This window comes from Callorhinus ursinus, unplaced genomic scaffold, assembly GCF_003265705.2.
Source record: "Callorhinus ursinus isolate GAN/ISIS: 27379988/994484 unplaced genomic scaffold, GSC_fseal_2.0 scaffold6, whole genome shotgun sequence".
In the NCBI taxonomy this organism is placed as follows: domain Eukaryota; kingdom Metazoa; phylum Chordata; class Mammalia; order Carnivora; family Otariidae; genus Callorhinus; species Callorhinus ursinus.
Window position 1 is genome coordinate 34,650,929 of NW_027397068.1, and position 15,548 is coordinate 34,666,476.

Here is a 15,548-nt window from a genome sequence, read left to right on the forward strand (position 1 = left end):
GGTGAGAAATAGTCCTGTCTAAAATAAGCCTGAAGCCCAGCAAATAGGATTATTTGTGATCTTGCATGGTCCAGACTTCAGAGGTGTAAGAAAATGACAATGGCCTTGCTTATCTCTGCTCCTGGTGGACTGTAGGGTACAGAAGTGAGTGTTTGAGCGCCTGCTGGCTTTACAAATGATACGGCAACTGTAGAGATAGAGAGGAAGAAAGTAACAGAAGCAAAACGCGTGCGTGTCTTCTGCTCAAGGAATTTATAACCTAGTTTGAGAAGCACATTTTTTACCTACAGTGAAAGAGGTGCTCATAAATACAAATGAATCTTGGAATATGAAAGTTCGATGTGAAGGACAGACACAAGGTCAACACGAAAGGGTGAGCATCTTCCCTGACGAAGCCGCTGTTCTCATTAGCTTTTGAGTTACCCTCAGAATTAATCTATAACACATGCAGAAATATTTACAAAGTTGTATCACTTTGTATCCGTGGTATCACTCAGGGTAATCATCCATATTATTCAGAAAGTTGCTTCAGACAACTCCGGCCACTTTCAAGCGTCAAAGCTACCCTCAGGGAGCAGACACATAGTCGCCCCCGCTGAAGGCCTTTAACGAAAGTGATATCCTTTCTATAAGACACTTCTACCCTTTGTGCAATACTTTAATCAAGGGCAATCTATTACTTGGAAGGGCAAAAACAGTGATTTGGTTCCAATTATCTCTATTTACTTTAAAATTAAAATATGTCACTACAGAGGCCTATCTTATATTCTTAAGAAGGGACTTCACAGCAATCACAAACTATCATAAAAGTGCATATTCCATGGGACGGACATGTTCACTGTAATGGAAGCTTATCATAGTAAGTACTCTGCTCAAATTCAGCAGAAACAAGTCAAAAAAAAAAAAAAGAGAGAGAGAGAGATAGTGGCTACTCGTATGTTCACCATATGTGCATTGCCTCAAACATCTCTAGGCATTCTTGCCTTGGTCTTTTCTCCTCTCCCCCTTACGCCATCTCTTCCTATATTTCTCATCTTGACACTATCCCCCCCTCACTCAAGTCAGAGATCCGAGTCATCCTAGATTCTGCGTCCCGATAGTACCCCATTTCTGATCAGCCACCAACTCCTGTCAGTTCCATCTTCTAATTATTTCTCACCTCCCTTTCTTACTCTCTATTTGCCATACCTCTGCCCTGGTTCAGGCTGTCATCTGTGGAGATAAGCAGGACTCTCTAGTGAAGAACCTTAGGAGTTCATTCTTGATTGTGTGGCAAGGACCCACTGGGCCTGTTTCACTGTCACCCTCTATCAGGAGGGGCTGTACCTAAACTCCACTTCTAAGAAATCCCATGGTTTCCTTGGATGAAAAAGGAGCTGCAGTTCCCACCATGCCCAAAGCCCATAGGTGGTGAGATTTCCAAACAACCTGGCAAACAGTTGATATCCAAGCCCAGACTGCACCAAGACAAAGCTGCTGTTGAGTCCTCGGGCGATTCCCACACTTGCCCCATAAGAAAAGCTCAGCAACAGATGGGCCCTGTGGCTTCTGGGGCTGCCCTGTGCCTGAGTGGAGCCTCAGTGGGACCAGCTGAGCTTGGGTCCCGTTGCCCCTTTGTGCGTAATGCTGATGAACTCTGCCACCTTGCACCTGTGATTTCAAACAGTGACAAGTGATGCCACTGTGTTTGCCTGTCACTCCTCCGCAGACTATCACCTGTAAACCTCGTCCCTTCACAAGCTCTCGAAGGTCAGACCAGGTCGCTTTCTGCCTAAAACTTCCCCCTGTAGAACAAGGTCCAAATTCCTCACATGGTACACAAGGCCCTAAATGTTGTCACTCCCACTTTCCTTTCCAGGCTCATTTTCTACGATTCCTTCTCTCCTCTCCTCAACTCCACCCCCACTACACATGCACACGCACACACACACACACACACACACACACACACAGACATATAACCCTGTGCATTTGCCTTCCCACACTGCTACCTGGCAACAGAAATCGGCCAGAACACAAATGCTTCCTCCTCTGTGAAACCTCTTTGCCCCCTTCCTTAGAGACTGGGTCCCTGCCCCCACCGCCTCTCACTAGACAGCTTATCATCTTCCTAAAGACTGGGTCCAGGGACTGTGCCTTGCTGTCTTCACTGCCCTTCACCTAGCAAAGGCCTGGCCCATGGTAGCACCTGAATGTTTGTTGAAGAAATAAGCAAATGTACAAATAAATGATGTCAACTCCTGAATGCATCTCCCTGAATACTGCTGAGGAGCTTGTTTGCCTCGTGTCATCGACGTGGTCATTTTTCAACTATCCTCAATCTGTTATCACTTGCTCTTGAAAGGGTTTCACTGAGGACTAATCTGGAATTCCCTCTACTACTCTGGAGGCTTTTGTATGCAGAGTTGCCTAAAGTAAAATTACAATGTGCAATGCAGAATCTCTTCTGAAAAACCTACCTGCAGCCCAGTTTTAGCCCTCAAAGTGTATTTTCTTCAAAGTGTATTTTAAACAATAATATAAATGCATATAGAACTCAAACATCAACTTAATATTAATGGTAATAACAATAATGATTGTCTTTAAAGGACTTCATTGAAGTCAAAAAATAGCCAAACAAGTTGACATGCAATCGAAATTTTATATTTTTTATCAGAAAAACAATTCACTACCAGTGAGAAATAACAGTAGGGCTGCTAAAACTACCTGTCAGGCATCAAATGAAGACAGATTCTCTGGCTACCACATATAATATGTAATATCCAAAAGTGCTGCTATAATTCACAGCTAATTAATGTCTTGCCATTATGAAAAGTGTCACGGCCCTAACTCTCTTTCCAGATCTACTCAGACCTCAGAAGAGCTGACAGCCATGCAAGGATCACAACAGGCCAATTAGCACCCACCCCAACCTTGGGCTGCTGCTTCTCCAGCCTGCCCTAGCATCAATAAATCATGTTCCATCATGAAGCTCTTCTGACAGCTGCAAGCCAATGCTGCCCAAGGAATAAAGACAATACTTCTAAGGAAAATGCATGTGGGAAAGACAGGGATAAAAAAGGGGTATTATTTGCCTTCCTTTGGCAGCACACAAGTCAGCAAAATGGAAGACCATCAATTCAGACTTATTAAGGGAACAACTGTGCTAAGAAATAAATCCATGGTATATCTGAAGATCCTCAGTGGTAATCAACAGTCAGCAGTTGGGTTGTTTGTTGGTGTATTTGTTTGTTTTAATGTGGACATACTGAAGACCTTTTTCTTTCCATTTTTCTCTTGGATCACCCTCCTTCTGGCTAATAAGAAAATTTTCCTTTCAGTAGAATATAATGGTCTGCATTTACTTTGTCCCCCAGTGAATACACAGCAATCAGATAATTTGTTTGAAAGACTCTAAATCGTTTGACTTCATTCAAAAAGAATATATAATGATATGCTGGTTTCCAAGAAAGTCCTACAAAGCTTCCTAAATCCATAAGCAAGCACTAGAGTATTCTCAGCACATAAAAGTCAATATCCTTGTAATTTTGTTCTAAGCCTGTAAAGCTGTTTTGTTCCATAATATTCTTAGAAAGTGTTCAGAACAGTCACTGCAGCCTGGGCATTATTCAAACATATAACTCAAGCAATTCTACTTTTAGTTTGTTTTCCTCATGGAAATCTTCTTCTCTATGTTTAATGCTAATCTAAAATATATAATCTAGCTCTTAGCTAAATAATGATTACCTAATTTTGCATATAAGTATTGGGAAAGCCAAATAAACAAACATGGATGCACTTAAATTAGGAATTCTCTTCTATCTCTTATCATTAAGCATAGAGATTTCCAAAAGACTCGTTTTTCTTCCTCTGAGTATAATATTCTCATGGAAATCTTCAAATATTTATCTATAAGGATGTTCACTGCATCATACTTTACTAACAGCAAAACAGCTTAAAATAATGAAAATACATAAAACATGAAATAGATTAAATGATGAATTACCCATACAATGGAAGGTTATGTGGTTTCTAAAGATAATGATGTAGACGAATATGAGAGGACATGCAAAATTGTTCACAGGACACTGAGAGACAGAATAAGAAAAATGCAGCCTAGATCCACTGTGTGTGTGTGCACACACAAATTTGTGTGTATGTATATATAAATATAGATATGCATATATACACATATCTATATTTACTTTTCTTTACAAGATGATCTCCATTTATTTTCTGAATATGAGGGTGTGTTTGTTTAAATAAATACACTTACAGGTGAAGCACAGAAAAAAAAGCTTGCCAGGAAAGGTATTTCGGTATTAAAAATACATCTTCAGAAGGTGATATTTTTGATTCTTCTTTGAGCTTCTCTATTTATATAACAATGTTGATATTGCTTTCATGATCAGAAAAAGTTATTAGATCTAATAAAATATTCATGTATGTCACCTGGGTGTGTATAAGTGTGCCCTGGTACGAAGTCACAGGCTGATGGGGCATCAATTCTAAGTGGCGAATGCCTATCCTGTATCAGTCATTGTACTGTTTTATTATCACCTTGGGTATAAGCAAGATTAGAAAGGTCAGTGGCACATCATTCTGGAGCACATTTCAAAAACGGTAATCAGAACAGCATCCTCTAAGGAGGGGTGGATTGAAGCCAAACAATTTGAGAACACCATATTCATTTGGTGCAGGATGAGGCAGGGGCTGAAGGATGGAACCTCTGAAAAAAGGTGCTTCAACACCTCTGCCCTTAATCCTTTCCAGCTCCCATCCATCTGCCCCGATATTTGGACTGCCTAGTGTAAGTAAGAAAAATGGGTCCCCAACACACACAGTCTGGCCTGAGTTCAGGTTCAATCAAAGTTCCTAGGACATGTGAGCTCAAGGCCTGCTTCCCCGGTGCACCTTGGAGGCTGTCCTGACTTCAGCTCAGTGAGCCAGGCAGACAAAATCAGGTGCCTGGGCATGGTGTTTAATAAACATTTACTGCAGGGCAACAGGGATAAAGGAAGGCAAAATCCCTTCCCCCAAAAAGGTTTATATCTAGACAGAGTGCACGCTTTAAAGGGGATAATAGCACACAATGCGCCTGGACAAAACAGAGGTCAGAGCAGAGTCAGGAGAGAAAAAGTCTCACATGACAGATGGTCTGGATGGTCTTGAAGAAAGGACGTTCTGTGGCCTTGCAACATACACCGAGAAACAGATTCTTTAAAGACTTCTTTATTTGTGAGAGAGAGAGAGAGAGAGCATGAGCAGGAGGAAGGGCAGAGGGAGAGAGAGAGAATCTCAAGCAGACTCCCTGCTGAGTGTGGAGCCTGACCCGAGTTGGGGGTGGGGGGGCTCCATATCATGACCCCGAGATCGTGACCTGGGCCAAAACCAAGAGTTGGATGCTTAACTGACTGAGCCACCCAGGCACCCCGAGAAACAGATTCTTGAAGGCAGAGACATGCACGTAAGCACCTGTAATTATCAAAGACAATTCTCAGGTGTTTCTTCCTTCCTAAGACAACGTAAAGTAAACATGTATTTGACTCTTAGTTAGAAAACTAACTACATTTGGCTAAATTTTACATGTCATGGAGTTAACTAAATGCAATTGCATCCAGTATTTCAATTCATTTTCTATTTACCAGGCAAAGACAAATGAAATGCAAAAACTCAAACTATATTGGGGAAAGATCAATTTTGACAACAGTGTAGTTTTCACTTTTTTGCTTATCATTTCCCTAGAAGGATAGACCCTTAGGTAATACAAAAGTGAGGAAACGCGGTCGGATCTATATGATTTTCATTTCATATCCAGAGCGCATGTATTTGTTTACAGAGACTCCTATCCATAGATAGAAACTGCTTGCTAATTTCTGTATTACTCTTGGGTAGTTCAGATTTAATTTGGTACTTAATTATGAAAATAAGAAATAAGGCAAATTTCAGATTAACTTGTCCATGTTCACACAGCAGGTTCATTCCTACAGACTCTCAAACCCACACCTAAATCACACAAAACAATGCCCATACCTGAAAGGGCGAAATCTCCTTTCTGGCTTTCACTTTCTCTGATTAGAAAGGCACCAGTCTGATTTTCTGAATATAATAGTTGTTTTTCTGCATCTGTTCTCTTGATTGCTCCAAAGAACCACCTAAAAAGAGACAGATGTAAACTTTAATTAACCAATCAAGAGTCATTTTTTTAAGGAGCAGAAAGTTTGGCAAGAAAGTGTTCGAACATCAGAAATGTTTGCTATTCTTCAGTGAAACTATTACAGGTATAAATGTACCTTTCGATACTTGAGATGATTTTTCTGGATGTCTGTAACCCTCACCAGGAGCCTTTTAAAAATTATAGAATAGGAATTTGGCTGATGCCTGCTACCACATTCCTTCTCACATCTGTATTCTGTCTGAGAGGTAATGTGTCCTCCTTCTGTCAAATTCAAAGCTTCCAGGGTGGGCCCACCACATTAGCCGTCTGGGTTCCATGCTCTATAATTACTCATCATCACCATCAAACTTTCACCACCTCACCTAACACCTTCTAGGTGTGAGGAGGCAAACATTCCAATCAATGGATTCATATACTCCACATTAAAGTGTGAACAATTAAAAATGTAGTTCTCTGGGCATTAATTCCTCCCCCCCCACTCCATCCATTACTGCCCAATGCCACCATAATGTGAGACAATTTTGCATGTTTAGGAGAAACTTATCAAATATAAAGGAAATTGTCCTTGGTGGAGAAATGATGTGAAAAAGATGCTTCCACCTGGGAAGTATCTTCCTAGGGCCACCCCCACTTCTTATCTTTACCCTCCTATCCTGAACATTCCAGAAATATAAAAGTCAGATACTGAACACACACGTTTGTGAATGTGATTAACCCTAACAAAGAATTATGGATTTTATTTTATTTTTGAGATTTTATTTATTTATTTATTTGACAGAGAGAGCACAAGCAGGGGAAGCAGCAGACAGAGGGAGACGGAGAAGCAGACTCCCCGCTGAGCAGGGAGCCCAATGCAGGGCTCGATGCCAGGACCCTGGGATCATGACCTGGGCTGAAATCAAGAGTTGGATGCTTAACCAACTAAGCCACCCAGGCGCCCCAAGAATTATGGATTGTAACGCTGGAGCCAGCCTAAGATGTATATCGAGTCAGTAGACACTAATGTTATAATAAAAGGAAGTTGAGAAAACCTGCTTTTCACTGATGGCCCCTCACTCTAGAGTCACAAAGTTAATCTTTATCATTTAAGATTTTAGGTACAACAAAATCTTAGGTACAGATTTTATCTTTTCAGGTATCATCTTTAAAAATGTAGACACTCAAAGAGAGGAAATGTAGGCTTGAGGGAAGATACACAGGCTGTGTGAGGAGCTGCAGGCTGAGGGAGGACATACAGGCCATACCAAATTGGCTCCAATTGGTCTGACAGGTCATGGATATTGGAGAGTATGAGTGCACTGAGGGTGATACAATCGGAAGGAAGAGGGGAAAGGAAGTGAAAAGAGAGACATTAAAACATAATCATTACCTCCTAGCAAAGGCAAGGTGCTTGTTTACCATTTTGCCAATCATCAAGTTGGAAATTACACAATCTTAACTATATCAGTTAGGATAAGCCAGGTCATATTAGAGTAATGAACAGTGCTAAAAATCTCCATGGTTTAAGACAATGAAGACCTGTTTTTCCCTCAGCTGCATGTCCGAAAGGTCGCCCAGGGCTCTGCTCTAGGTCTATCACTAGCACTACCAGGGCATTTCTGCCTCCACGCTTCCACGATGGCTGAGGCAGGAGTAAAACATGTGGCCAATCACAGACTGGTTCCTGGAGTTTCTAGTTAAAGCTTCTATACAAGAATGAAACTCTTGCAAATAAGTCCTATGTTTGTGCCTAAATGCAAAGAGAGTAGGAAACGCAGTTGCACCGTTTCCCAGAAGGCAGAGCTGGAATCCTACGTGGTAGACTGCACTAATGACCACCTCACCAATTCAATATCAGGGACCAAACTGATGTCCACAGACTACTGTTTGTCGGACAGAAACTATGGAAGCCAGGGAAACATTCCAAGGGGCTATGTAATGAATTCACAGAAAAATAGAAATGCATGTTTTCTATGACTACAGAAATAAGTCAATAGAATAATGGGGGGGAAAAAAAAACCTCAAACAGACCCAAACACACAAATTAGAGATGAAAGTGCAGATTATTCAATAACCAATATTAGTACCATGAGTAATCCATACAGAAAAAAAATTGATACTTCTTACAACATACAACATTGTTCTATGTAGATTAATGACCTAATGCAAACTTTAAAAACTTTGTGAGGCTACCAGACCAGGGAGGGTTTCTTAGATAAGAGAAAAAGAGAAAAAGAAAAAGAAAAAGACATAAAAACCTTAAGGGAAAAGATTGATAATATTTCTTATACCACAATTAAAAACTTCTACAACAGCAAGATTATCATGAAATAAAATTAAAATACAAACCACAGACCTGGAGAAAATATTTGCAAAGTATATAACCAAGAATAGGCATAGTATTCAGATTACATAGAGACCTATAATCAATTAAAAAAAAACACGGGGCGCCTGGGTGGCTCAGTTGGTTAGGTGCCCTACTCTTGATTTTGGCCGGGTCATGCATGGTCTCAGGGGCCATGGGGTCAAGCCCTGCCTTGGGCTCTGCGCTCAGAGGGGTGTCTGCTTGGAATTCTGTCCCTCTCCCTCTGCTCCTCCCCTGCACTGGTGCACGCATGCTCTCTCAGAATAAATAAATATATATTTTTAAAGATTTTATTTACTTATTTGACAGAGAGAGAGAAAGCACAGGCAGGGGCAGAGGGAGAGGGAGAAGCAGACTCCCCAGTGAACAGGGGGCCCATGATCCCAAGACTCCGGGATCACGCCCTGAGCCGGAGGCAGATGCTTAACCGACTGAGCCACCCAGGTGCTCCTAAAAAGAATTTTTTATAAAGAGACAACACAGTAGAAAAATTGGCAGAGTATATAATTGTACAGTTCACAGAAAAGGAAAATCCATTAACTAATAAAAATAAGAAAATAAGCACAGTCTCTATCTGTACCAGTATTATCTATACCAATAAATAATAAAACAATGAAATTTCACACTTTTCAGGCTAGACAAAATTTAAAACTTTCACATTCAGGTATCGGGAAAAATGTGAAACAAGAACCTTCATACAATACTAGAGGCAATATCATGTGGTACAACTACTTCAGAGAAAAATCTGGCAATATCTAATAAGGCTGCATACCATTTATATACCATTCAATTTCACTTCTAGATTATATACCATATGTGCTCAAGGAAATAAATCACAAGAACAATTACTGAAGAATTCTAGCACTGAAAAATTGGAAACAATCTAAATGTCCATTTCAGGGGAATAGATAAACTTAGTTGTAGATAAAAGAATAACATACAGCAGTTAAAACAAATTGTTGAGGGACAAAAAGGAGCTGAAGAATGATACATACTACTATAATGTCCTTTATGTAAAGTTTAAGTGAACACATAAAAAACACTATATATATTTTATGGACAGTTGCATGCTTAATAAAAGCTAATAGTTAATAGCTAATAACATTTTTTTACTCCATTTCCAGAAATGGCAAAATTTCTTTGCACAAATATTTCAAGCACATTAGCAACATGGATCAAATATACTGATCAACCCCATGCATTTCCTTGATTCTGAGTGCATTGATTATGCATCAGCATTAAAATGTTTGCTCAAAATATAAATATTTAAACCTTTACAAGAATTACAGTTTATCTAGCAGATTAAATTCTTAGAAGTATGATTATATCTCATATATCTCATCATCCTTAAGAATAAATTCTATTATATGTTTTATATACATACATTTGTATTTTATATAATCAAATCTGTAAATGATGTATTTTCTCTGCCCAATATATGTATAAGCAAGCAGTTTTATAAATCAAAGATATAGTAATTTTATAACATTTGTAGAGAGAAACTGTGGTAATTTTTTTAATCCTTTTTTTTTTAAAGCTTTTATTTATTTATTTGACAGAGAGAGACACAGCGAGAGAGGGAACACAAGCAGGGGGAGTGGGAGAGGGAGAAGCAGGCTTCCCGCGGAGCAGGGAGCCCGATGCGGGGCTCGATCCCAGGACCCCGGGATCATGACCTGAGCCGAAGGCAGACGCTTAAAGACTGAGCCACCCAGGCGCCCCATAAATCCTTTTTTTCTCGCCAATTTTGGATTCTTGTATAATAGTTTTGTATACTCACTTCACAAGGCAAATCACACCAGTATTGACTCTACAGTAATGAAATGGATATAAATATTTGACTGGATGCATCTGCTCACTTAATACCTGGAATTTTACTTGGCTGACTACCACCAGGAAGTGACTATAAATAAAAAATTGTTTTCTGGATGTAGTGGCATTATAATGCCATCTTTCATACTCAATGATGATGCAACCACTCTACGTTACAGCATGTGCTGAATCATTAGGGCACGTGCTGCTGTGGAGACTAATCGGAGAAAGACAGTTCTTTCCACCCTCTGCACATGGGAAAATTGTGCTTTAACCTGTGGTCTGAGCCTGTGGCAGAACTGTCATTCTTCTCCATTCTGCCTGCTAGAGCCCCTGTTGGCCCCATTCCAGAGGGTCACGCACATCCCAGCATGCTCACCACAGCCACTTTGAATGCCCTCTTTCTGCTGTAATTCTTGTGTGCAGTAAACGGTGAGTGCTGAGAAGTGACCAGGATATCCCCGGACAGATCCCGGGAGAGTCTTACAGCTTAGTGACCCTTGAAAGTGTGGTTCCCGGACCCGGAGCATTGGCATCACGTGCAAACTTGTTAGAAAAGGAAATCTGCAGGTATCCCCCATACCTACTGAATCAGAGACTGTGGGGTGGTGCCCAACAATCTAGGTTTCAGTAAGTCTCCAGGTGCCTCTGATGCCCAGGAAAATTTGAGAACTACTGAGTTATAGGAACAGTAAAAAAAATTAAAAATCCTTATGAGACAGCTGAGAATACTGTTAGAGTTTGGTGTTTACATGTGAAAATTATTCAGTAAAATGACACTACACACACATTTTATTGATCTTTAATGAAACTAATCTTTATTGCTATGCCATACTTGCCATGAAAGAGATCTTGATTAAGAATAACCAAAAAGGAGAAGGAAATGCTTCAAATAGAAAATGGAGCAAAAAGCATAATATCTGTTTTGGATGAAAGGAGTATGTAATTGAAGTCTAAGGTTTATTTTGCAAACATTTATCCAGTGTCTACTGTGTGTAAATTCTGTAGCACAGACCCAGAAAGATCTGCAAGACATACTCCTGAATGAAAAAGAGTAAACTGCAGAGGAATCAAAATATTAGTTTTATTTATATTTTAAAACCCAACAAACCAAAATTTATATGTGCTTACTTCTCTAGAGATTAGTGAGAGATAGCAAAACCGATGGCCAAAAAAAACAAAAACCAACTTTCACTTTTTACTCTGCATTCTTCTCCATAATGTGGATATTTACAGCAAGATGTAGTTTTATATTACTTTGCAATCTACTTAAACAGAAAAAATCTAAGGAAGCCAATCAGAAATAAGCTATAAAAATCTGCATGCTGTAAGAGAGCTGAAGTAGAAACTTTGGCAGTTAGAATTGATAGATACAAGAAAAATCTCAAAAGAGTACAGGACAGGTGCTGATGGATGAGAAGGGAAACAAACAGAAGAGCAAACATGACCTCAGGGTTTCAAATCTGGATGACTGAAGAACAATATACTGGGCAACGCATTAAAGACAGAGTACCGGGCGCCTGGGTGGCTCACTCATTAGGCGTCTGCCTTCAGCTCAGGTCATGATCCCAGGGTCCTGGGATCGAGCCCCACATCGGGCTCCCTGCTTGGCGGGAAGCCTGCTTCTCCCTCTCCCACTCCCCCTGCTTGTGTTCCTGCTCTGTCTCTCTCTGTCAAATAAGTAAATAAAATCTTTAAAAAAAAAAAAAAGAGTACCATAATGATTAAGAGCTACAGCACCTCACTGGGAAAATTAACCTCTCTATGCCCAGATTTCGTCATTTGTTAGCAAAAATAATAATAATAATAATAACAACAACAACAACAACAACTGCCTGGTAGGTTTGTTTTGAGAGTAAAAAAGAAAAAATGATGTATATCAAGTGTTGGATGCCTGGCTACATTCATGTTCAATAAATAGCACCTATTTTCAGAAAACTAATTTAAGGGAGAAATTATATATTTGGTTTTAGGCATGTTAGGCGTGAGGTCATGAAAAAAATGTGATAAATATGTGAACGTGATCTCACTTTTCTAGATGTGTTTGTATTGGAAGGTTCCTCCCTAGTGATTTTTTGGTCCTACCTGCCCATTCTTGATTAGGACATGCTGCCACCAGGTGGCAGTAGGCAATTTTACTAATTCAAAAAGGCTGTACTGTGATAACTGGAAGTACTTTGACAAAAAAGACAAAATCAGTCTTAAAAAGAAAACAACAGAATTTATGTGTTATTACTGAATATCAACATTTAAAAAATATAGATATCAATCAAAATTTAGGGAAATCAATATGTAAACAGACATGATACCTCCAGGGGCACCTGGCTGATTCAGTTGGTAGAGCATAGAATTCTTGATCTCAGTGTACCAAGTTCAAGCCCCACATCGGGTGTGGAGCCTCCTTAATTAAAAAAATAAATAAAATTAAAAAAAAATAAAGATGTGGTACGTCCATTAATATTTCCTCATTTCTTCCTCATAGTCTTCACAGACACATGTCACAGTGGATAAAACCTCCCATCATCCTCACCAGCGTGGCTTGGGAGACATCAGAGACACAAACATTTGCAAAACACCTATAGTTTGCAGGGTACGCTCATCACCCACATTTAGTCATTTATCATATCTAAATGTAAGGTGTGAACTCATGGTCCCTTGAGCTATGGCAGTTCCATATGATTCCCCTGCATCTATCTGCGTCTCAGCAACATTGTCAGGACAGCCCCTGTGAAGTTCCCTTCCTGTCCAGGTAAGCATGTCCCTCTCCTCTACAAAGTCTCCTGAGGCTCAGCAGCCCATTTAGTTCACAGAAAGTGAACATAGCATGATAAGGACAAAGAAAAAGCAAACAGTGCTCATATGTATTTTGTTATGCATTCCCTCCTTTTCATTTCCCTCATCACAACGTTTGTCCACTTTAACATCACCACTTAGATCATGGCAATATTTTACTCTCTGTCCTCTTTAATATTAACAGCTTCTGCTTATTGATCACGGACAAGGAGCCAGGGACTGCTGTTACGGTGTTACACGCATTACCTTAGACTCCCCCACCTTGCTTATGCCACCACCACTAGATTAATCATTTGATCATATGACCTGATACATCTCACCAAGGCATACATACACATAATAAGTTTTAAGGGTTTCCTTTGCTTATGGAATAAAATCCTTATTGACTTGGAATTTCAGGCCCTCTACCATCTGGACACCAGCCACTTCCTGAACAATGTCTTCCCCACCATCAACTCTTCGGCTCTAGCTAAACTCATTCTCTTATGGCTATTTGCACTGGCATCACTTAAATCTCCTTCCCCAGAATTCCCAGTCTTCAGTGACCACCCTTCGGTTTCACATGTAGCATACAAAAGTTAGAGCTGCTTTATTATTATTATTATTATTATTATTATTATTCCACGTTCACTTGAGGCTGCAGACCTCTCCGGTACAAAGCCTAACTGAAAACACCCCATATACCTTTTGGAACAGTTAAATACCTGTTGATGAAACAATATACTGTACTTCAATGTGGGCATTTATATGTCTTCCAGTTTATACTGCCTGTTGAACTAGATAAAACCTGTGTTCATGTAATCATTTATCTGCGCTTGCCACATACTTTGAGTGCTAAACACTTAAGGGAGAAGCCTTATCTGTCCTGGGCCAGTTGCAACACAGATTCAGATGTTAATTGGCCACAGACCACAGATTCCAATCTGACCACTCTCTTCTCCCAAAGAGAACATTTGCCTATGAATGTAAAGGTCAAAAATAGAGCTGATTTTCCTGCCCTCCCACACACAAGCGTATCAAGGCTGCACACATGTAAAAAAATGTGTGATAAAGCGACGATGTCACCTTCAATGTCTGAGGTATGACGTGCAATCACAACGAAACCAGGAAGCTCCTTGCTTGGTTCATTTGACAAAGCTTTTTTGTTATTGTTCACCTGGACAGTCATCATAAAAAGGGAATTTTGAAGGAACTTCTTTAGAAAGGAAGTAAGATGAACTAATTGGTACTTTCACCCCTGAGGAAGGTGTGGTGCTATATGTTTGTAAGGATATGATTATAACCTGAACCCACCTGCCAGTGTCTAGTAATCAAAAGCAATTCCTCACAAAAAGTTGAAGAGCATAATAAAGTTGAGATAGGGATTCAATCTGAAGGCACTGCTTTGGTCTCACAACCATCTCCTATTTGTATAAAAGGAAATGGAAACTAATATTGATTTCTCTTTTAAAATAAAAAACAAGGGTGCCTGCTGGCTCAGTAGGTGGAGCATGCAACTCTTGATTTCAGGGTCAGGAGTTCAAGCCCTCCAACTGGGCGTGGAGCTTACCTAAAATAAATTAAGAAATAAACAAAGTGTGTGAATATATAATGGCATTTCCAATCATTAAGCGTGTCTGCTTTGTTTTTGTACATTTGTGATAATGTTTGTCCTAGAAACGAGAGAAATATTAGAGTTGAAAGCATTAAATCGTTAAGGAATTTCCATCTTTGTCACATCAAAAGAAAGTAAATGCAATTGATTTTATAATGTCTAAGAAAATGCCTTACTTCACAAAATACCACAAATGTTCACTCCAATTCTTTATTTGAATAAGTTTTTGGGTACTAGTATGACTTTTTAATAGTTATAGGGAGCTCTAATTTCAGAAGTGACAGCCCCACTCAGTTTCCTATCAAAACAGACACACACACACACACACACACACACACACACACACACACACAAAACCCACAATAGTTATTTCCTCTCATGAATCATTTCCTTTCTCACTTCCAAGAAGGAAAAATGAAAGGAACTTTTTAATTCACTTAATTTTAAAGAATCTTAATTCCTAGAGTCATGAATGATATTATCTCATCCCACTTTATTTAAAGCACTGAGTATTCTTAAAGATCTACAAAATGTGGGGCACCTGGCTAGCTCAGTCAATACAGCATGCAACTCTTGATCTCGGAGTAGTGAGTTCAAGCCCCACACTGGGCACAGATTTTACTTAAAAAAAATAAAGATCTACAAAATAACTTGTTCTTTGGGAATGTTCACAGAAGGAACAAGACCAAATGTTGAGTCTAGTGAGCTAGTAGTCCATGTGTGTACCCTCTTCTAGATGGGTTAATAACATTACACTCCATGTCATCATATACTTTCGTTAAATCCTTTATCCCAAATCAGAAAGTATACAACTTGAAGGTAACTTTACCTTCTTATTACCATACATG

General features: G+C 39.6%; 1 protein-coding gene across 1 annotated transcript in view; it reads right to left on the reverse strand.

Moving 5' to 3' along the window:
* FRK (fyn related Src family tyrosine kinase) overlaps positions 1–15,548 on the reverse strand; it is a 101,404-nt gene that overhangs the window by 41,930 nt on the left and 43,926 nt on the right. The window contains exon 2 of the mRNA XM_025860638.2: positions 6,013–6,134. Within this exon, the coding sequence (XP_025716423.1) occupies positions 6,013–6,134 (122 nt within the window). The remainder of the gene's footprint in view (positions 1–6,012; positions 6,135–15,548) is intronic.